The sequence below is a fragment of the Saccoglossus kowalevskii genome, chromosome 11 (assembly GCF_978046115.1).
Source record: "Saccoglossus kowalevskii chromosome 11, keSacKowa6.1, whole genome shotgun sequence".
Classification (NCBI taxonomy): domain Eukaryota; kingdom Metazoa; phylum Hemichordata; class Enteropneusta; family Harrimaniidae; genus Saccoglossus; species Saccoglossus kowalevskii.
In genome coordinates this window covers 11,292,227-11,313,682 of record NC_140651.1, presented here as the reverse complement: position 1 = coordinate 11,313,682, position 21,456 = coordinate 11,292,227, and the positions used below count along the sequence as shown (strand labels likewise).

Here is a 21,456-nt window from a genome sequence, read left to right as displayed (position 1 = left end):
ACATACAAATGTAAGTCCCTGTTTAGGAGCTTGTCAAACAAAGACTAACCAGTAAAAATATGACACTGCCAATAATGTTCTTAAAATCAACACTTTATTCAAATTGTTGAAAATAGAAATATTAAAAAACAATGTTGTAATACATTGCATATAATATTGTTTTTACAAAAACCATGACGAATGTACATATTAATGGAGCAATTTAAAAAAAAGGGCATCAGTTAAAATATCAAATTCACAATCCAACAATAAAACTGTACAATGGACGGCTGACCTGCAACACATTATTAATAAAACATGAAAACATTTCAGTTTTTTATTCATGCGGACATCATCGTGACATTCCACAAATGAAAGGGTGTACAAAACACAAAAGTGCAAAAACCAAAAAGAAAATACCAAGTTTGGAGCAAGAGGAAGAAAGCATGATCAGATATGACCTACATACTCATAGTGACACCATTATGAGCACAACAAGTCATGTATTCTTTACTCGGTTTTCCGTTTTTCTGGACTTGGTAAAGATATTATTGCAACTGAATGGGTTTAATAAGAAACTCATTCGAATACAATCATAGGTGGCCATAAAAAAAAATGTATTAGATGTATATACATTGACTTTTTATATCTAATTAAATTTTATATTTAATTAAATTTATTAACAGAAGTGAACCAATCATTTCAACGCACAAGAGAACATTTTAAGTATATATTATTTACATATTTTGTGACGTGATGTTGATTCCACCAAAACCCATTCAGGGCGAAGAGGTTTTGAATCTGATGATGAAAAAAGAAATCATATACATGTGAGGCAGTATTCTACATTAATCAAAAAATCAGAAAGTATAAGATCATGTTTTAAAGTATATACAAGCTTGGTAATAGACACTGGATGGAAGACCTCATTTCAAATTCATTGATATTCATTTGTATCCTTTATTTCTTCTTCTTTCCAGCACTCTTTTTGCCCTTTGCACTCTTTCGTCCTTTAGGTGACGGTGAACTCTTTTCCTGTTCTGCCTTCAGTGCTGCTTCTTGGGAGGCGATCTCTTCTAGTCGTTTCCGTTCAGCTTCCAGGAATTTCTGTCGGAATTCTTCCCTTGGTGTGTTGATTCCTTTTCTGGCTTTATCAAGTTTCTCCTGCAATCGAATCAAGTGTTAATGTTTAAGAGACTGAAAACCAAAAAGTTGGAGTTGCTTAACGACCCAAGATTGTTCTAAATTTTTAAATCAAATGAGGCATGTTTCACAGATGTACCATACATGTTACAACTAATGATGCAATATTTGTATTTGTTGACATAATCTTGATCATTTAACTAGCATTACATTGGTGTTCAAAACTAAGAACTACATGTACATCAGTACATATGTGGATAGGTAGGTAATTAAACTTGAGGGGAGGGATTGGAATGAGAGGGTGCCACGATCTGGATGGAACATTTTAAAGTCAGTAACGTGCAGGTCATCATTGAGGTAACAATTTTCTGTTTACGAATAGATGAATTATTTCTGTGATTTCTTTACAAAATATTACTAAAATACATTTATATACAGGTACTAAACTCGTGTTTATTGCAAAACAATATAGTTTATTTGCAGGAGAGAGTTCTATTGCATTCAAAATTGTTCCATTTCAAACTGTGCATACACACAAAGGGATTTCTTGAAATGCATACTAAATAGGTAACTTGTCACTGGTAACAGTTATTGAAAACATTATGTGCAATTTTGAGCAATAGTTCTAGCATGAGTGAAATATCTATGGGTCTCTGCAATCTCCATCAATTTTCGTAACTTGCTATCATCACACTAATGAAAAAACCTGAGATGTGTGATACAACTCAAAATGTCCACAACTGAGCATTCACATATGTACAATGCATTGTGAGAAGAATTTTATATTAAATAAGAAAGTATTATCATACTAAAAGCTTGCTAAATCAACAAAAACAGCATCCTGATTACATTTGGAAATACCGTTGGGTTTCTGAAAGTTTTAAATTTCACAACTTTTAATAATAGTAATCCGGACGCTGTTATAACTTTTCCATCCTATGCCAACATCTAAAGATATGAACAAATAATTTCACCATGGAAACAATTTTTGCCATTTTCCAATGATATAAATTTTTCGGACTCTTGTTTCTCGAAAAATTTTCCAATAACTTCAATTTTGTTCCCATTTTTTTTTATTACAATGATCACATGATGTTCAATCACAAGCAAACTGCTTAAACATTACATGACATTTCCGTTTTAAAATTGAAAAAATGATTTGCTATCAATACCTGTAATTCTTCACACTCTTGTATCTGCATCTCCTTTGTTAAATTACGTCTCTTCCTGTCCTCTTCTCTCCAGGTAAGTACTTCTTCTCTGAATGCTTTGTACTGCTGTATGAGTTGTTCTTGTTCAGCGCGCTGTCTGTTCATTTCTTCATCATCAAGCAATCTTGGTTCACTTTCGGTAGATCTGACAATCATAGGGAATGTATTAATGAATAAAAACTAAGTGATATAATGGCAGGTGTTAACATAACCAGTGTTTAACCACCCTTCAACACTAGGACATAAGTTCATGCAACTCTCACCTTATAAATGGTGTTTTGTCAATGACTTGTAAAATTTCTTTAGGTGCAGGAGGCGGAGGCGGTTCATTTAATAGTATCACATCAGCTGGATTTTCGTCAATTTCAGATGCAGGCGTTTTCGGTGGCCCTTCAATTGTTGGCTCAGTTGGCTCCGTTGGTTCGTCATCTTCAGGCTGAGTTTTTATCATACGTTCTGCTAGGAACTTTGCCCTAGATGCCTGTGCCTTCAGGGCTCGGCCAGGTTCAGCTGCTTCCCATGCTTGTTTCATTGCACGGATTTCATCTTGTCTTTCAGTGTCTTTTTTTATTTCAATTTCCTCCTGTAAAATATAATAAAAGTGTTCAGGAAAAAAAAGACAATAATAAACATTTTACCTAGGTAACAAATAATTTCACTTCATATTTTTTTTTATTTTCTGATCAATTAATTACCATATAACAATATAATTACTTCATCAAAAGTATGTTTGACTGTTGAAATGAAAATGATCTCTAGTTAACACTCACTGTAGGTGTCTGGTCTAATACAACCCTCAAAGTCCAGTTAGGTTTTGAGATGTCAAATTGTTGAGAAGGAGGTCTTGATGTTGATAATTTATCCCGTTCCTTTTCTTTACCCTTATCTTTTCCTTTCTTTCCACCGCCGCCACCTTTCGGCACTGTGGTAGCTGCTTTATCACTTTTTGGTGCTGAGGTTGGTCGATCTTTGATGGCTTTGAGCTCGCTCTTTTCAAGATCCTTCAGCACTTGTACAAAGGCCCAGCTACTTTCTGATAGAGGCCAACTCTTCCTCAAGACTTTGGCCTGGATGATGTATTTGTGTGGCTGATCAAAGAAGAACATACATGTTGATGAAAACAAACTAAAACACAAAGAACTAGATCAAATCATTTAACACAAATTAATAGTCCCCACCTCCACCACCACCACAGGGCTCAAAATTAAAACTGGTTGTCCATCTGATAATGAAAATGTCCATACAAAATAAATGCTACATTTTGTTTCACAATATTATTTATTGTTTTATTACTTGTTTTAACAATACCTGTCATAATAATACAACTCAATCTGTGTCAGATAAACATGCAAAACTATTTGGAAATGTTTTTCTTCAGCAAAAATATAGGTAATAATAATGAAACAGGAAAAATGTACTGTAAATTGTCATTGTTGTACCAATGGCCAACTACATGTAGTTTTCACTGATGGCTGTCCCATGCAAAGAGACAATTGTTAATTTCGAGCCCTGCACCACCCCTAAAGGCATAAGGATGACATTTCATTTTGAATACTCAAGTTGCACAATTTAAAACTTCAATGAATGGTTTTGATAAGTGATCATCCATCAATGAAAAGATGTTTCTGAAAGGATGTTCTATAACCATAATTATGAATATCCACACAATAGATTCAAATTTGAAAAATATCGCTTTTATGTATTCACATGATTTATGATCTCAGGAACACTCCCTTGCTTAAAAGTTCAACTTTTAATAAGTATGAGAATGTATGATTGTAAATTCTTAATATTCAATAAAGGGTAACTCTGGCCCTGATATCAACATGCCAAATATAGGTACACCCATGTCACAACAAGCCAAGCATGGCACAATCCCCGTTAGTCATCAAATTTAAGATATATAGTTTTGTTTATAGTAATATAGCTGGAATATAACCATGTCAGGAATATGATTTTTTAACATTAAAATGATTGACATTTGTATCTGATCGTCAAACAAGTACTTGTCCATATTACAGCAGTCAAAATCAGCCATTTTGAATACATGTATGTATATAACATGATGTATAACAAATATATAAAATTTGAATATAATCAGTCAAAACAAGTCAGACATATGGGTCTGGAAACCCATTCATTAAAACAAAATGGCCGCCAGACAGCCATTTTGAATCTGATCTGAAAAATAAAATGATGTGCATCAGGAACCCGCAATGTCTAATGTATGTTATAAGTTTGAACAAAACCCATCCACAAATGCCAGAAATGCTTGATATTTGATGATTTTTTAGCACAAAAATGGCCACCATTTGGCCATTTCGAATAGGATCATCAAACCAATATATCTGACTATCTATGACATGATGTATAATGAATTTTTAAAATTTGAACATAATCAGTGAAAGCAAGTCAGACGTATGGCACAAGAACCACATTCATTAAAACAAAATGGCTGCCAGTCGGCCATTTTGAATATAATCTGAAAAACAAAATTATTTGCATCAAGGTCTCATAATGTCTAATGTATATACCAAGTTTGAACAAAATCCATCTCTAAACAGCCGGCAAATGCTTGATTTTGATGATTTTTTAGCACAAAAATGGCCACCATTCGGCCATTTCTAATAGAATCGTCAAATCAATATATCTGTATATCTATGACATGATCTATAATGAGTATTTAAAATTTTAACATAATCAGTCAAAGCAGGTCAGAGTTATGGCACTAGAACCACATTCATTAAAACAAAATGGCCGCCAGTCGGTCATTTTGAATCTCATCTGAAAAACAAAATGATGTTCATCAAGGTCATATAATGTCTAATGTATATACCAATTTTGAACAAAATCCATCTGCAAACAGCCGAAAAATGCTTGATTTTGATGATTTTTAGCACAAAAATAGCCGCCATTCAGCCATCTTGAATCAGATCGTGAAACAAATTGACGTGCATATGTATAATATCATGTATGATGTATGTGTGAAGTTTGATTGTGATTGATCCAGGCATTTCTAAAATACAGGACGCACGCATGCACACACGGTCGCACAGAGGTCAAAATATAAGTCCCCGTTTTCGGACTGCATTCGAACGGGGACTAATAAATCAAAATATCTACCTTGTATTCTTGTTCTTTATCACTGCCTCCATCTACTTCTTCGTCAAGTCGCTGTAAGTCAGCTGAGCTTCGACGGCTACCTCTAGAGCCTCTGCCACTACCAGCTGATTCCTGCCTCTTTTTACCAGAACTCAAACTTGAACCACTTACAGACGTGTGTAATTTACTACCTCCTCGTTGTGCTGCAAAACAAACAAAAACACCATTCACTGCAAGGTGAAATCTTTAAAAAATATCGCTTTTGTTATCTACATAAACACTAGTATATAAGGAAGACACCGAACAAAAACCTGAACTGCTGACAGTGTTTCACACATGGTTTATAATGGACTTCAAACAATGGAGATCAGTACATATCAACTATTGTGAACATAGAGTTACAGTTAAATCTATTTTTGGTTGCTTTTATTTGTAGAAATTTGATATATGTGACCACGAACAATACAGCAATGATTTAAGCCACTAATAATAATAAATTGTGTTACATGTGAGGAGATTTAGTCCACGAAATGAAAGAAGATACACAAAAGTAGCATTCATAGATGTTGCTTATCTAGAAATAAAAGCCCATGTCATACAATTTAGTATTGGCCAATGGTTATGTCTATGGACTGTGTTATATGTAGAATACTTGTTCAAGATGGTAGTGATCGCAAAAGTTCTGCTGGATTTTTAAAAGATGCCAGCATGCATTTTGAAGATAAAAATTCATATTTAACACCTGAAAAGCATATTATAAAATAATTGCACAAATATGGACATATTCACAAGGAGAGCAAGGAGAACAATTGACCTTTTTGCGTCGGACGAATTGATCTTCTGAGTTCAGCTACAAACGCCCATATTAGGCTGGTAATAAATATGCTACATTTACTTACATGCCCTACTGCTGGACCTTCTAGGTGGTTGATCCTCTCCTGAATCTCTATCGCGTAAGAATGTAAATGATGGAATAACAACGTGACCTTTGCCTGTAGTCTTAGCAACTTCCACTTCGTTATCCAAGACTTGTAATAAGATATAGACATCAGATTTAGATGTAGAGAGTTGAACTGCAGCTATCTGGTCTTCAGTCACCTTCACTGAGTATCTGAAATAATGAGTAAAAGGTGAATGACGATTAAACGACGGCACACGTGATATATTCATTGATGGCGATCACAATTCAAACCGCTCAACTGAAACTATAATTGCATTTTGCTTGTTAGAATTTGAAATTTTAACTTAACATTGTGTTATAAAAAGATTATTCCAAGAATGGCGATCATATCGACCGGCGACATTTTTTCTTTACTGTAGTCATAATTTAGCTTGATATATCAGTGAAAAGCGTTTTTTGGTTTTATTGTTTGTGTTCAGTGATGGGTTTGCGTCCAATGTAAATAAATGAAGGGTTTCAAATGCGATGCAAATAAGATACACATTTTACAAATAAGGAAGATGTACCGAACAAATGCGAAGACACCCATAGCATTTTAGAACACATCTGTACAGGGTTTTTTTTGAGACAGATGTACAGTAGTGTGTATACGGTGCTGAGATCTTAAACTTAATCACTAGCTACTACTGTAAAATCTGTATTAGAAGCTGCGGCTTCTATTAAAATGATAGAATGCAACAGAGGGGATGCGGCTTCTATTAGAGCATCTACACATATGAGAAATGGTGAATTTTTGATTCTCAATTATTCAAAAATAATGGGTGCGACTTCTATTAGGGATGCGGCTTCTAATACAGATTTTACGGTAGAATACACATTGGATGATATTTTGACTTACCGTAGTATGTTATTATTATCATTTGGTAAATAATAATCACGAATTTCTTTGACATTGAACGTGCTGTTAAGATTTTCTCTTGATGGCTGTGGTAAAGGACTTAATGATCCAATTAATCTCATCCTCCATTTGCCAGTTGGTAGAGGAATATCGGTTGTCCTTGCCTCGGCTACAAACGTATAACCTCGCTGTCAAATGAAAACAAATACTAGAATACTCATTATCTGTTTTGAAATGTACATGAATACAACTTCCATGAGAGCTATACCAGCTGGGATTCCACCAAAGCCCACTGCAATGTTTTTCGGGTATCTCACATAAGAGGTATGGGTAGGGTCTGGTAGCCAATCAGGTACAAGTAGCTTCACACTGACTCAATTTTTGCAGAGAAAAAGTACATCTATGTGAATGGATTTTATTAAAATTTTTGATTTTCAAATTACAGTTTTCGTAAAATAGCTGATTAGTTTTTGTAACTCACCTTATTTCTTTTATATTCATAAGGTGCAATTCTTTGAAAGACTCGGGGTATCTCTTCACCACTGTCGTTGTCAACTACTCGTAGCATACATGTAGGGATTGATACATACAACTTAGGAACTAGTAACATTGGTTCTTGTACATAGAATATATCCCTGAATAAAAACAAACAAAAAAAACAGGAAAATTAAAACTTTTATTACACTGACTGACGAACTTTGCTGATGGCTTTGGTTTGTGGTATTCTAGGAAAATAAAAAGTGTGCAGTTATGACTGTATTTTACTTTTAAAGTGCAATTTACAAATTAGTAGTTTGCTGTGAATCTATTCCATTTTATCATTTATATTTATTTTTATTCTTATTAAAAATCACTACTTAAAATTTAAGCCATCCACTTTTCATTTTTTTGTAATTTGTACTTTCTTTTTTTTTTGTAAATGTATTTATTTAAAGTAATAAAAAAAATTAAAAAAAAAAATTTAAGAAAAAATTACTAGTTATATTTAAAGGTTTTTTGTTGAAATGAATTTACTTTTAAATTCAGGTTTACATTACTGTGCCATTATGCAAAGCTATGACGTCATAAAACCTGATTCTGATAGTGATGTTTTATTACCGGTAACGTGTTATAACAGGCCTGAGGCGAGAATGTTAGCAAACAGTGAACATGACTATGTCATTATTATTAAGTGCATTAAGTGCAGAGACCTACATGTATCCTACGTCCTATTATGGGCAATGTGATGGGAAATCTCTTTATTCCCCAAATCAAACAGAACAATATTTAACGCATATTTTTTATTTGGTTTTTAGATTGTGACGCTGTTTTAGATGCAGCTGGTGGGGACAGTGGGGTATATAAGATAAAACCCATTGGAGTATCACGACCCTTTGATGTGTACTGTGAGATGACAGATTCTGGCGCATGGACTGTCATACAACGTAGACAAGACGGTTCTGTCAACTTTGAGAGGAACTGGTCAAACAGTGTCCGGATAACTTTCGGAAATTCCATCGCGTTTCGGAAAGATTTAAATTTCACAACTTTTGAATATTTATTCATACTTTTAGGCTAGTGAGGAGGTTATAATAATTTTTCATTTCACTTTAACTCTGTTTTTTTCACCCCTCAGACCCCTTTGAAAAGTCACTTCTGGCCATTGTAATGGCCACTATCTTTTTAATGGCCAGAATACCAACCAGAAATTTTTTAATGGTCAAAATATTGGCCAGTATTTTCAAACTGGTAGTTATAATGACCACTATTTTTACACTGGTCAGAATAATAGTAATTTTTTATTTAATGATGGAGTGGGTGACAATCTATTTTTTTAATGGGTATTATAATGATCATTTTATTTTTCATTACATGAATAAAATGGTCATTTTTTTTTTCATGTCACAGATATACCCGGTAATGGCACATGGGGATTGACAGCTCTCCTCTTTTTCCTCACTCGCTTCAGTTTTCTTCAATTTTAAGCCAGTACAATTGTAGGTAAACGTAAAATACAAGATTTTGAAAAATTTGAAATATGGAATTATATATCTTGAAAAAATATAACGTTTTGGATTAATTTGTTTTTAAAATCACAACAAATCATGCACTTGATACTGTTGACTTAATAATATATAGTATAATGCAATAGGTTATTGAACATAGAAGATGACCCGTTTTCAAAATTCTGTCTAGACCCTTATCACGGGTGCTAATGAAGTGTGTGCAAACATTGAGCCCAGGCTAATCACCCAAAATACCATTATACTTGATGTCCATTTGAAAATTTAACTATTATATTCATAACTATTCTTATTCATAACGATACTAAACTTGACAATCAATACAAGCACATTCTGTGACATTATTCTTGAGATAAAAATGGACTGACAATGAGACTCTGTACTACATCCTGTTCTTATAAAGGCAATATCCAGCATTTTAATACCTTGAACAAACAAACAAGACATTCACTACTGAACCTTTGAAAAGTGTGCAACCCCAAAAATACTCAGCAACTGACTTTCCACCAAAAAAAGTCACATAAACAGCTGGTTACTCCAAAAAGTCACAGGGAGTTACTCCAAAAAGTCACATAAACAGCGAGTTATTAATCCGAAAAAAAGCCTGTCTTTATGAGTGGGGTTAAGCTCAAACATAAACAAAATTCCCATTTTAATAATGACAAAAAACTAAAGTTTAGTCTTCAAATACACCCAAACTATAACATTTTAAATTGAAATACTTAACCAGTAACTTTTCATAACATGTGTTATAAACTGTAGAAGTTTATGTTGAAGGGTTGATGGAAGGTGATTTTAAAGTGGCTAAGACACAGTCAACTAAAAAATACCCATGATGCTCTGCTTTATTTTTATATTTTGCTATTTTCTCTATTATGAATGGTTTAATGTGATATGAAAATTATCTGTGAAAATATTCCACGACTACTGCATGTGTACAAAACGGTACACAGCAGTGAATGGCATATTTGTTTGTTCACGGTATTATAATGCTGCACAATAATAGTGTTCATGCTACATGAAGTACTAGCTAAGATTTTAGCTGATGTTTGCATTTTGACTAGACCCAATTGCATCCATGCATTGGGAGGGCCAGTCCTTAGCACGGGCTAAGGGGCGCTGTTTACGAACGCAAAATTTCTGCTGGTGACATGCATTCAAACTAAGGAGCGCTTGTTGTTAGTTCCACTACCAATGGTCCCAAACCATCCTCTCTGCCCTGCGGCTGCCATATTATCGGCCTTCCTCATTACCCCTGGCCCCCCTGAGAACCCAGCTTTTTGCTACCCCCCCCACCCCACCCAGTCACTGCCCCACTTTTTACCAAGCGTCTTGTCTCCTTGCTGACACCTTTAGTGTCTGACATCTCGCAATTTTCCACCCACAGCTTTCGGCGGGGAGGGGCCTCATGGGCATTACGGTCTGGTATCCCATCTGAGCTCATAAAATTGTTAGGTGATTGGAAAAGTGATGCTTTCCGTAAATATCTCCACCCCTCTTTTCCACTCCGTCTTGAAACATCACAGCGCTTTGCATCCAACCTCCCTACTCACTAATGGTGTTTGGGTATTTTGGGGAATTTCATTCGTAGTGTTTTCGGTTTGTAGTACATACAACAGTTACCAGTGGTCTCCCCTGGATCAGCCTTACAAGTGATTTATATATCACCTTTGAACTGTCACCTTTGACATTTCCAACGCTAGTTGTTAAAGGGGCAGACCACTGATCTCATCAGTAGTAGTAATGTGAGTTTTTAGATTAGTAATAAATACCCCCTACTGTACCCAAACACCGTCTCTGTGTGTACTATTGTGCTGCCCCCCTCCTTAACAAACCCAGATTTAAATGCTACATGAAGTACTGGCTAAGATTTTAGCTGATGTTTGCATTTTGACTAGACCCAATTGCATCCATGCATTGGGAGGGCCAGTCCTTAGCACGGGCTAAGGGGCGCTGTTTACGAACGCAAAATTTCTGCTGCTGACATGTTTCATTCTAATTTATGAAGCGAAGTGCACTGGAACACGAGCGTAGACAGACAGATTTATTTGGATGCACAGGAACAGTATATAACGGCGTTACAGAATGCAGAGTTTTATTAGTGCATGTCGTAGACAGCGAACCAAATTGGCGTTGTTGTATGCTCTACTACAGCGACCCAATCAGTGTGGAAGCGTGTACGGAGTAATTAATGACTGGTGGGATACTAGTAGAGGACTTCCCCAGAAGTCGAAGATATGGTGTTTCGCATGCGCACACATGCCGTTTTGGAGTGTAACGTAAATTGCACATGTGATATTGCTTTTGAGTGTACCAATCAACATCACAAAAATTCCCTTCTAACAACTATCAGCAAACTAGTATCGGAAGCACCACAATGGTTTAAAAAAAAACAATTGAAAAAACTGGTGATGATATTAATGAAAAAAAATAAGCATTATAAATCAATAAAACATGGAAAAGGAATGAAAAAAAAATATTAAGGGAGAAAAATATATGGTGGTTGTTTCGATAATTTGTGGTTGGTTTATTTCGGTTAACAGTGTAGTTATAGAACTGTACCATTGCTGTTTAATTGTTTGTTCATAATTGCTGCCTCCCTTGGGAAACAAGTTTGGGTGTTCTTAGCCAGTGCACAGACCCTCAACACTGTGGCCTGTGCTATAACTGTTGGGCCCTCCTGTGAGTGAACACAATTGGGTATAGCTGATATGCAAACATTTGGGATTCACTTATATCTTAGCCTGTACTTGGTCAAAGTCCCTCTTATGACTATGACTTGGTGTAGCCTGAAACCAGACTACTGTGGATTAGTGATGTTTTGTAATGGATTACCTCCCTGATGAGTACATTTAAATAACAATGGAAACTAGCATATCACTGGCAACACATACAAGGATTTTGGCAAATTTTCACCATTTTGTATGAAACTATTTTCACAACAACATTAATGTTTTACAATAAATTATATCAAACATATGTATAATTTAGTAGTATTAAAACTTTTTAAGTTTTTTTGAATTAAGAATGCACCAATCTTACTAGGAATCTATTCAAATCTAACCTAATGTGTGCTATTAATAATGGCTCATCAAAGGTATTGAATTACTGAACACACATCTTTGCATAGTTTCCAAAACTAAAATATTATTTCATGCTCTGCCCCCTCTCATGTAACAGTTTGTTAAGAATACGTACATTATTTAAAATCATTTTAAAAATGCGACTGGAATGTCCAGGCCCAAACTTCTGCTGCTGCAACATCCGACCATTCCTGCATGTACATGCAATTGTTTCTCTGAGATTCTGCATGCAACCAGTTTATTTTGTGAACTGAATAACAGATTCCTAGAAGTTTATTTTGACATTTCCAAATAACACTATATATAATTTAACAATTTCAGGAATAGATTAGATTGCTTGCTATTCCATTAGAAACTCTTACTTCCAAGTATGATTTTCAACAAGCATTCATATGTTTAGCTAACCAAAGGGAAACAAAAGCATAGTGACAGGAAGTCAACACAGGAGAAAGTATGACAAAGGTTTACACTTCAAAAATGACTGGAAAGTAAATAATTTATAACCAAAGACCATCTATGCATAAACAACTAAAGATCTGGGAGGTACAGCTTTGCAAAGTAAAAATGTCATATGGGGGGAGGGGGGGTTAAAACATTGCTTCAAACACAGTCCCTCTATCACTGTGCTTCAAAACATCATCTTTATTATTCAGCTCAGTGTACAAACACATAAAGTACAGAAATTGGATAATTAATGAAAACATTAGACAAAACAAGAATATGTAAGCAATATTTTGTTTTGTTTTTGAAAAATCATGATGTAGTGCACAGCCATACAGACTGTTTTAGTGGATAATAATATTTTAGGTTTGCAATGTCATACTCCTCCAGATATTCATCAAGTTTTCTTGAGAGGCGATTAGCTTAAGGAGGGGGCTGTGCAAAATGTTTTTTCTCCTCTTTGTTTTTGTGCTATTCTTTTTCTAGTGTAAAATATTTTTTCTCAAAGATGTAGGCGTGTCAAATTTGTTCATATTTTTGATTTCTACAGGATTTTTTCAATAATATTTTCCTGTTAATTATTATTAAGAAGATGAAAGATTGTGGAGTGAGTGTGGGTGTGTACAAAAGGGTCAGCAAGAAGAACTATATAAGATAGCTGAAAATCATGAAATACCAGATGAAAGATGTCACTTTTATTTGAGGGAAAACATAAAAAAAGGAATGTACAGTAACTCTACACACTTGGAACTTTCAAAATCTGTGTGCAAATGTAAAACTGATAAACATGCAAATGCTAAACCATTGCATCCATCAATACTGGTTAAACTTTTTTTCCCCCTTAACGTCCATAAATTCTGGTTCTTCAACTTCTTACGTTCCATTTATATAGTATTTCCTTTTTTTAAATTGTCATTATCTGCAAAAAATAATTCATATTGCTATTAGCTTACAATGACCAGTTTTTAATTAAGACACTTTGTAATCAATTTTGGAAACAAAAATTGGTGGTGTCTGTGTATTCTGGCATATTTCTGTCCTCACTAATAACAATGTGGATAAAATGACATCTTGTGATATGTCAATTTTTCCCCTATGCAACTCAGATATACTTCCAAAAAGATGATACTCGGTACATTCTGATTGAAAAAATATAAATATCAAATAAAACAGAATAACATCAAATTGTTTCCTAACCGAATATATTAAGGGGTTGTGCCATATATACACACAGTTCATCTCTTGAGAGACTAGAACAGTACACAGTCCCTCTGTGGACAGTACATTGCTGTACTTGGAACCTAATTTCTGAGAACAATAGGGGGATTTAACTTCCTACAAGAGACAAAAGAATGTTATGTAACAATGCAGCTGCATGATTTTGTCTTTCAAAGTAGGAAGTTGTGTACATACAAAATTATAGAGTCCCTCCACAATGGGAATGCCACCATGCATGTACAACTTCATCGATCCCAGGTACTTTCACAAAATAAATAATTGTATTATAATTATGATCCAATACAATACCATATTTGCTCTAAAATTACATTTGTGGATACTAAATCATGAAAATATTACATATTTCGACCATTGAAGATCCCTGTAATTTACCTAAGCGCATGTGCTGCTAATAGAGTAATTATGTTAAGTGTAATATTGTTTCTATATTTTTTTTTTCAAAATCAAAATAATGATATTAAAAATATAAAGACAGTTTAGTTTGAAAAGTGAAATAATGGTATTCAGATGGTTATGATTTAAGCATGACCTTAGAAAACAGGGTCATGCAACTTCTGTCTGAGACAATGTGCAATGTGGGTTATAACCTCCTGTATAATCTCATTAATACATATACATGTACCTAGAAGATTTATACATCTGAAACAGTTTTTACTAGTATTCCTATTAGTCAGTGTATAACAAGTGCACTATGCTATATCTGTTCTAAATATGATGAAAAATCCACTTGTTATAATGACACAAATTTCCACAGGTCATTGTTTACTTTTAGGCAGTTTTGTTTCCTTGCAGAGAAAACTTACCATTTTTGTTTCCCTTTCCTGATTTCATAGTGGAATAAAAATTGTTAATTTTTAGTTTCACTCGCATCAATAGAATGGACTTGGCTATTCAAGTTTTGATCAAATTTAATTTTTCTGATTATATTCCAACCACAAAATTGTCTCATTTTGTGTAGCTACACCCTGGCAGCCATGTTTGGCTTATGAAACAGGAGAAGATGTAACAGTAGTGTTGACATAGATTTATTATCAGTTTCTCTAAGGTGTTAATTTGGGTAGGGGGATTATAACTAAGGTTACATGAAAGGGGTAGCCACAGTAACATGTCCCTGTTCTCTAAGGTCTATGACTAAATATTTTTTTGTCCAAGTTGAGCAAGAGTACCCATGATCAATTTGGCTGACCCAGAAATGCCTAGGACATTTACTGACTGCATATTACACCTTCATTATATTTTGTTTAAGTCTTGCCCATTTGCCCCCTGTATCTTCAATAGTAGTGTTCATGCTACACAAAGTACGGGCTAAGATTTAAGCTAATCTCATATGTTTGAGTTCATGCACAGAAGGAAACGATGGTTAGCACGGGGTAAGGAATGCCCAAACTTATTAAGAATAGGCAAAATCTTCAGAAATTTTAACTATGAGTGCTCAGTATGAGTAAGTAGGAAGGTTAGTTCTACAGTTATAAAACAATACCAAAGCAAATTCAGAAAGTGCAAACTGCAGAATAACAGGAAGTAGCACAGTATCTCATCATCGGTACATTTTTTCTTGAGTCAATCTCTCTATATGTGTTAGCGTTGATTGTCATGCAGGAAATGGCACACCAAAATAAAAAGTTATGAATATAGTAGTAAATCTCATAAATGAACATTAAATACAATGGTTTTTTTAGCCGAGCTAAGCGTTCATGCATGTTTTGTTTTGCCTGTGCTAAGGCTTTGGACTGACCAGATTTACTCTGTACCTAGTATTTCTTAGCCTGTATTCATGCACATTTTTTTAGCACAGGTTAAGGTATTGGATCTCTTAGCCTTTGCTAAAGAGCTCTACGTGAATGCTACAAATAAGTGTCTTCTGTTTATTCCTACCTTAGGCGCATACATTTAGGTTCACTTACCTTTTATATTGATCTCTACAACTCATTCAAATCAAATTGGGCTCAAAGATGAGCAAAGAATATTAGATTTAATGGAAATTTAGTTTAAATCCATGCTAAATTAAAAGTTATTTTGAGTATGAGTTTTACTTTTTTCTTTTGTGCGCAAAGTAAAATGAACTGTTGCACACTGTAGGCATATATCATCTATACTAGTTTACAGGAAAAAGGGATTCTGTATGGTATTTGATGTTATGGGCATAATATATACATGTATAGTTAATACATGATTACTAAATTAGATTTCCCAGTGTACAGTACACTATTGCTGGTATTGTCTGAAGAGAAAAAAAAAAAACAATATACATAGTCTTCAAAAATTTAAAAAAACAAACATTTTGCAGTCAGTTAAATTATTTTATTAAAATAATTTGAAAACATTGCCATGAATGGAAACAAATTTACGTTGATGTTTTTTTGCAGATTTCAGGAGTTGGAAATAACCTTTGTTTATACTTTTCTTGTATTAACAAACATAGGAGCTAATCCTCATTAACACCTACTTGAGCTTGTTGTTTGACAATTATGAATAATAATGAAGCATTACTTACACAGTGTGCCATGACTGAACAAAAACGAAAGCCCCAAAAGACTATCCTGCTACATAAACAACAACAAAAGTATCTAATATTGTATTGAAGTCATTGTAAAATGGTAAAATAATTACAAATTCATACCTTGATGTGCCAGTTGCAGTACTGCAATCGTCCTATGATTCAACACCATCTAAATACTCCGCAGGTTATGCAGTCCACCAGCAGTCACTGGCATCAGCGTTACTATGAAATTTCACTGGGGATCGAGGCAATATTCGCGAAATTTCATTTAAGTGTACTTGGAAGCGCCAGTGAAACTTGGGAAAAATAAATTCCCACACGTATATTGAGGCTGTTTTCTGGGCCATTATATTTAGAGACATGAACAAAAATACTGGTCATTTTATGTATGTAATGAAAAATAAAATGACCATTTTACTGCCCATAAAAAAAAAATGTTCATCAACTCCATCATTCAAAAAGCAATTGTAATTATTCTGACCAGTATAAAAAACATGGGTCATTAAAACCACCATATTAAAAAAACTAGTAAATATTTTGGCCACTTAAAAAATTCTGGTCAATACTCTGGCCATTAAGAAAATAGTGGCCATTATAATGGCCAGAAGTGACTTTTTAAAGGGGTCTGAGGGGTGTAAAAACAGTGTTAAAGTGAAATGAAGAATTATTATAACCTTCTCACTAACCTAAAAGCACAAATAAATATTCAAAAGTTTTGAAAATTAAAACTTTCCGAAACGCGACGGAATTTCCGAAAGTAATCCGGACGCTGTTTCCAGGAATGATTATAAAATCGGGTTTGGAAACATTGACGGTGAATACTGGATAGGCAATGACAACATTTATTGCTTGACTAACCAGTCGTCATACAAGTTGAGAATAGATATGGAAAAGTTTGATGGAGACACTGCATATTCCGAGTATGATTTTGTCTTGGTGGAAGTTGACAGCAATAACTACATATTACATTTCGGACTATATTCAGGCACAGCTGGTGATGCAATAAAAACCAACATTTTAGATGGCCAGCCATTCTCCACTTATGACAGCGACAATGACAATTGGGTTAGTGGTAACTGTGCCAGTCAATACCATAGTGGATGGTGGTTTAAAGACTGCAGTGGTGCACGTCTGAATGGACTATACTATTCACAAGAGGAATACCAAACTGATGGCATAGTATGGTTTACATGGAATAACTTCAACACCTTAAAATCATCCACAATGAAAATACGAAATACTGCTTAAAATTGCATTCCCACTTGGCATGATCTGTGATAACTTCCCACTGATATCTACCCAGTATAAGCATCACTAAGGGCTTTGATTGTTCTAAAGTTCCTGAGAAATCCTATCCAACAGATTCCTGAAATCTAATTTATAAACTTATTCTTCAAAAATACATGCAAATGGCATTGACTGATTACAACAATAAAATTATGTTTGATTTGATACCATGACTTTATTTCTGTAAAGTGCCAAAGTAACTTCAGTGTCCAATATTTGTTGCCAAACCATAAAATTATCCTTTCTCATGGTGATCATAGTAATCAGTGGAAATCAGTGGAAGGTGTTTTACATGCAATAAGTAAAGAGAATGCAACTTTTAAAGACTACTCATATTTCATGATAATGAGTAATTCAAATTAATGTATAGCTTTCCATTGGAATTTTAATCATAAATATTATTCTGTTGCACATTAAAATGTAACAACTGTATTTTTTAAGACATTATCCATGATAAAAAACAATCTTTCATGTTAATCTATTTTCAAAATACAGCACAATATTCTTAAATTGATAAAACAGTCACCAATACAGAATTTATTAATTTTTCTTTCAAAAACATGTGGTAATCTTCGTGGTTATCACATATTGCGTCATCATCATTATATTGGTTCAACATATTCTAGACATTTTCACTATTGAGTCACAATCAAAATGAGATATTGATATATTCTTTCCATGAGAGAAAACAAATTGGTAGTAATTATATAGTATTCATGACATATAATGTATAATCAAGCCGAAAACTGGGAATGTTCTTTCAATATAAGTGAATGAATATTGGTTAGTTTTTCTTGGACATTTTCGAGACATTTCTACATTGCTCAATATTGTTTTTGCTGAAAACAATATGTTAGTGTGTTTCTCGTCATAATTAAATTTTATTTGAGTTAAATAATTACATAAATTTAACAAAATAACATTATAGATTAGTTGTATTGCATTAAGTAATTTTACTGTTATGATGTTGATGACAACAATGACAATAAGAGAAACCAATTTGACAGAATTACTAAAACCTCCTCTCACCTGAAGACAACAAACCAAGTATTAGGTGGTTGATCTGGGTAGTTGCCTTGGTAGTCAGAATATGATATCTTATTCCACTCATCTTGATAAAAAGGAAATTTAGGCATCAATTCTGGATCAATTTTAAATATTGTTCTGAAAACAAATCAAGAAATAAAAAAACATATTATCATCATACAAGAGTATTATCAGATATTATCATTATAATATCATCATACAAGATATTGTGAAAATCTGTTGCTTTTCAACTGAAATACATGTAGATATTTAAAAATGTAAATCAGAATGCTAATCAATAGAAAAGGGAGAAAAATATTTCTCTTGATCAGCTTTTCTGAAATTTCTAAAAAGTTTTAAAGTTGAACTTATAATAAATAATAAATCAAAATGATAAAGATTTGAAAACGTTGACCAAAAAGAATAACGAAAAGATTTAGATGTATGAAAGTTGAATAATATATAATATCTAATTATAATTGCATGACAAACCTGAATAGAGTAAGTGCATGCTGTTCCCATGTGGATTCCATCAATGCCCAAGATTTCAATAAGTGTTCCTTGGCTTGGAGATTCTCCTCGCAACCTGAGGAAGAAAACAAGTGAATCTGTAAAATTATGATTATCAAAACACTATATAGATATGCTGGAACTGTTTATGATAGGCATTTCATCCAATGAGGCTCCTACCTGGGACTGAGTAGAGAAAGAAGACTATAAGATCAGAGTAATGCCAGGTGGAATATAGTTACTGATGTGATGTTGTTGGGACTACCGGTACTTTATTTCATGCATCAGAATACATACATTTGTAATTGTGTTATATGTCACTTGATCACTGGGGTGTATTGATATGCAAAAAGTAATGCAAGTAAAGAAATATCACAGTATAGATGATAACATTTCGTACCCGGTTCTCGTGCTTGTCTGATTTTTCTCACATAAAACCCTCTCCAATGTTTCTGCACTTCTATAGCAGCTGCTATCTCCTCCTCGGTAGGTTCTCTGCAAAAATCACAATTCAAAATGTTCACTTGATTTGCTCAATTAAATTGTCAAAGACATTGTGTTTCTACCTGCACAGTGCAACAACTGTGTCACAGTGAGTCACTGGGTGATGGTGAAACGTTTTTTCAACTGAATTGTTACCACATGGCTTGAGCCAGCTCATCTAAATACCATGCTTGTGCTATTAGTAGAGCATGTGCTTATGTAAATGACAAGGGTGTGTCTATGGTCAAAATAAGACATATAATAATAATTTGAAATGCAATTTTGGTTGTCATGAGTTAAATGTAATGGTGTCGGCCCTTTATACATACGCAAAAAAAATTAATGTAAAGTGTGATAAAAGTCATTTTTTTCATATATATGTAAAATACGTTATTTTCACTTAAAATTCATTTTCGCTATTTTCGCTGGAGGAATTTTTACCTATATTTTACATTCAACTCATCAAAAATTAGTGAAAATAAATTCCAGCTAAAATAAAGTATTTTACAGTAATACCCACTTCTTCAACTCATGTGTAATCAGGGTGAACTGTTTAAATGTATGACTGGTCATAATGTACTGCCTTATCAGTAGAGCTTATGTAAATAAAAAAGGTGTGTCTACTGTCAAAATAAGTCAGTTTTTTGTTATCTGGTACAAAACAGATGTAATTTTCGGTTTACATGAAAATTATTAGATATATGTATCCACTGGAAGGAATACAGGAAATGCATAGAGTGTCTGAGTATGTTCTAGTAAGTCCACTATATATTGATCCGTACCTGTTACCTGCCACAGCTTCTACAGATTCGCCTGTTATAAAAAATGAGATTTCATTAAAGTCACAAGTTCCATAAATAGATGACATTGTCATGAATTCCCATGCATTACCACTCAATTTAGAAAAGCAAACTAAACCAGAGAAAAAAGCAACACAAGCTGCGAGCACACCAAACTTGCAGGACTAATGTACATATATGGTTGTGTTGTAAACATTTCAAACTGTAGAAAACTGGTTCACTAGTCTATTTTATTTTTTTACACTCTCTAATTACGTAAGCCCGAGAACGGTACTAAAAAATACCTTCACTGATCTCATCGCTTATTTCTGAAGGTTCTATGAGCAAAAGAAACATAGCATGCAGAAAAAAAAACGAGTAATGTTGAAAGTTGATATAATTAACATAATATATGCTAATTATATTCATTATGCAAATTATATGTAGATAAAGAATTTAGAGTCAGTGATTGGGTAAAGAAAGAATCCTTGATCTATAAAAAAAATAAAGATCTGGTTAAAAAGAGATAATAGACAAGCCAGCTAGACAAGAAAAAAAGAAAAAAACAGTGACAACACAAATGTACAACATCATGCGTGTACAAGTGTCAAACAACTAAGTGATAGTGAGAAAATTGAGATTATTAAATCTCCTAATTCTGATAAACAGTCAAGTTCTCAATAAAAAATTTGGGTTGTTTGTAACATCATGTAAAATGCCAAGACAAAAATAAATTAATTTTCATGACAGTTAATTGATATAAATGTGTGATAGATATAAGCAGATCTTTATTAACTAAACTCCTTAGGTGAGTCATTAAAAACAAATAATGATCAGTACATTAACTACTAACCAAACAACCTAAATATGT

At 33.7% G+C, this 21,456-nt stretch overlaps 2 protein-coding genes and 1 long non-coding RNA gene across 3 annotated transcripts in view; 1 reads left to right on the top strand and 2 right to left on the bottom strand.

Moving 5' to 3' along the window:
- Nucleotides 1-901: 901 nt before the first annotated feature.
- Nucleotides 902-21,456, bottom strand: part of LOC144359564 (androglobin-like) — a 35,156-nt gene continuing 14,601 nt past the window's right edge. The window contains exons 12-23 of the mRNA XM_085505190.1: nt 20,589-20,619; nt 19,724-19,818; nt 19,306-19,399; nt 18,817-18,951; nt 7,716-7,869; nt 7,235-7,422; nt 6,335-6,546; nt 5,457-5,638; nt 3,104-3,421; nt 2,597-2,916; nt 2,295-2,478; nt 902-1,143 (exon numbers count right to left, since the gene is read on the bottom strand). Of these exons, the coding sequence (XP_085361316.1) occupies nt 940-1,143; nt 2,295-2,478; nt 2,597-2,916; nt 3,104-3,421; nt 5,457-5,638; nt 6,335-6,546; nt 7,235-7,422; nt 7,716-7,869; nt 18,817-18,951; nt 19,306-19,399; nt 19,724-19,818; nt 20,589-20,619 (2,117 nt within the window). The 3' untranslated portion in view covers nt 902-939. The remainder of the gene's footprint in view (nt 1,144-2,294; nt 2,479-2,596; nt 2,917-3,103; nt 3,422-5,456; nt 5,639-6,334; nt 6,547-7,234; nt 7,423-7,715; nt 7,870-18,816; nt 18,952-19,305; nt 19,400-19,723; nt 19,819-20,588; nt 20,620-21,456) is intronic.
- On the top strand, nt 8,281-17,748 carry LOC146736185 (fibrinogen-like protein 1). The gene is made up of 3 exons (XM_085505544.1): nt 8,281-8,377; nt 8,530-8,695; nt 17,280-17,748. Exons 1-3 carry the CDS (start codon nt 8,281-8,283, stop codon nt 17,746-17,748), a joined length of 732 nt encoding a protein of 243 aa, XP_085361670.1.
- LOC146736186 (uncharacterized) lies at nt 13,435-14,221 on the bottom strand. Its single transcript, XR_014931014.1, has 2 exons — nt 13,959-14,221; nt 13,435-13,680 (listed from the first exon to the last, which is right to left on the bottom strand). It is a non-coding gene; the product is annotated as an uncharacterized LOC146736186 (long non-coding RNA).

Excerpts from the sequence above, each read along its gene's own strand:
- LOC146736185 (XM_085505544.1), top strand. The coding sequence starts at position 8,281 with ATGCAAAGCTATGACGTCATAAAACCTGATTCTGATAGTGATGTTTTA. Across the intron at positions 8,378-8,529 it reads GGCGAGAATGTTAGCAAACA|ATTGTGACGCTGTTTTAGAT; the intron begins GTGAACATGACT and ends TTTGGTTTTTAG. Across the intron at positions 8,696-17,279 it reads GTCAACTTTGAGAGGAACTG|GAATGATTATAAAATCGGGT; the intron begins GTCAAACAGTGT and ends CGCTGTTTCCAG.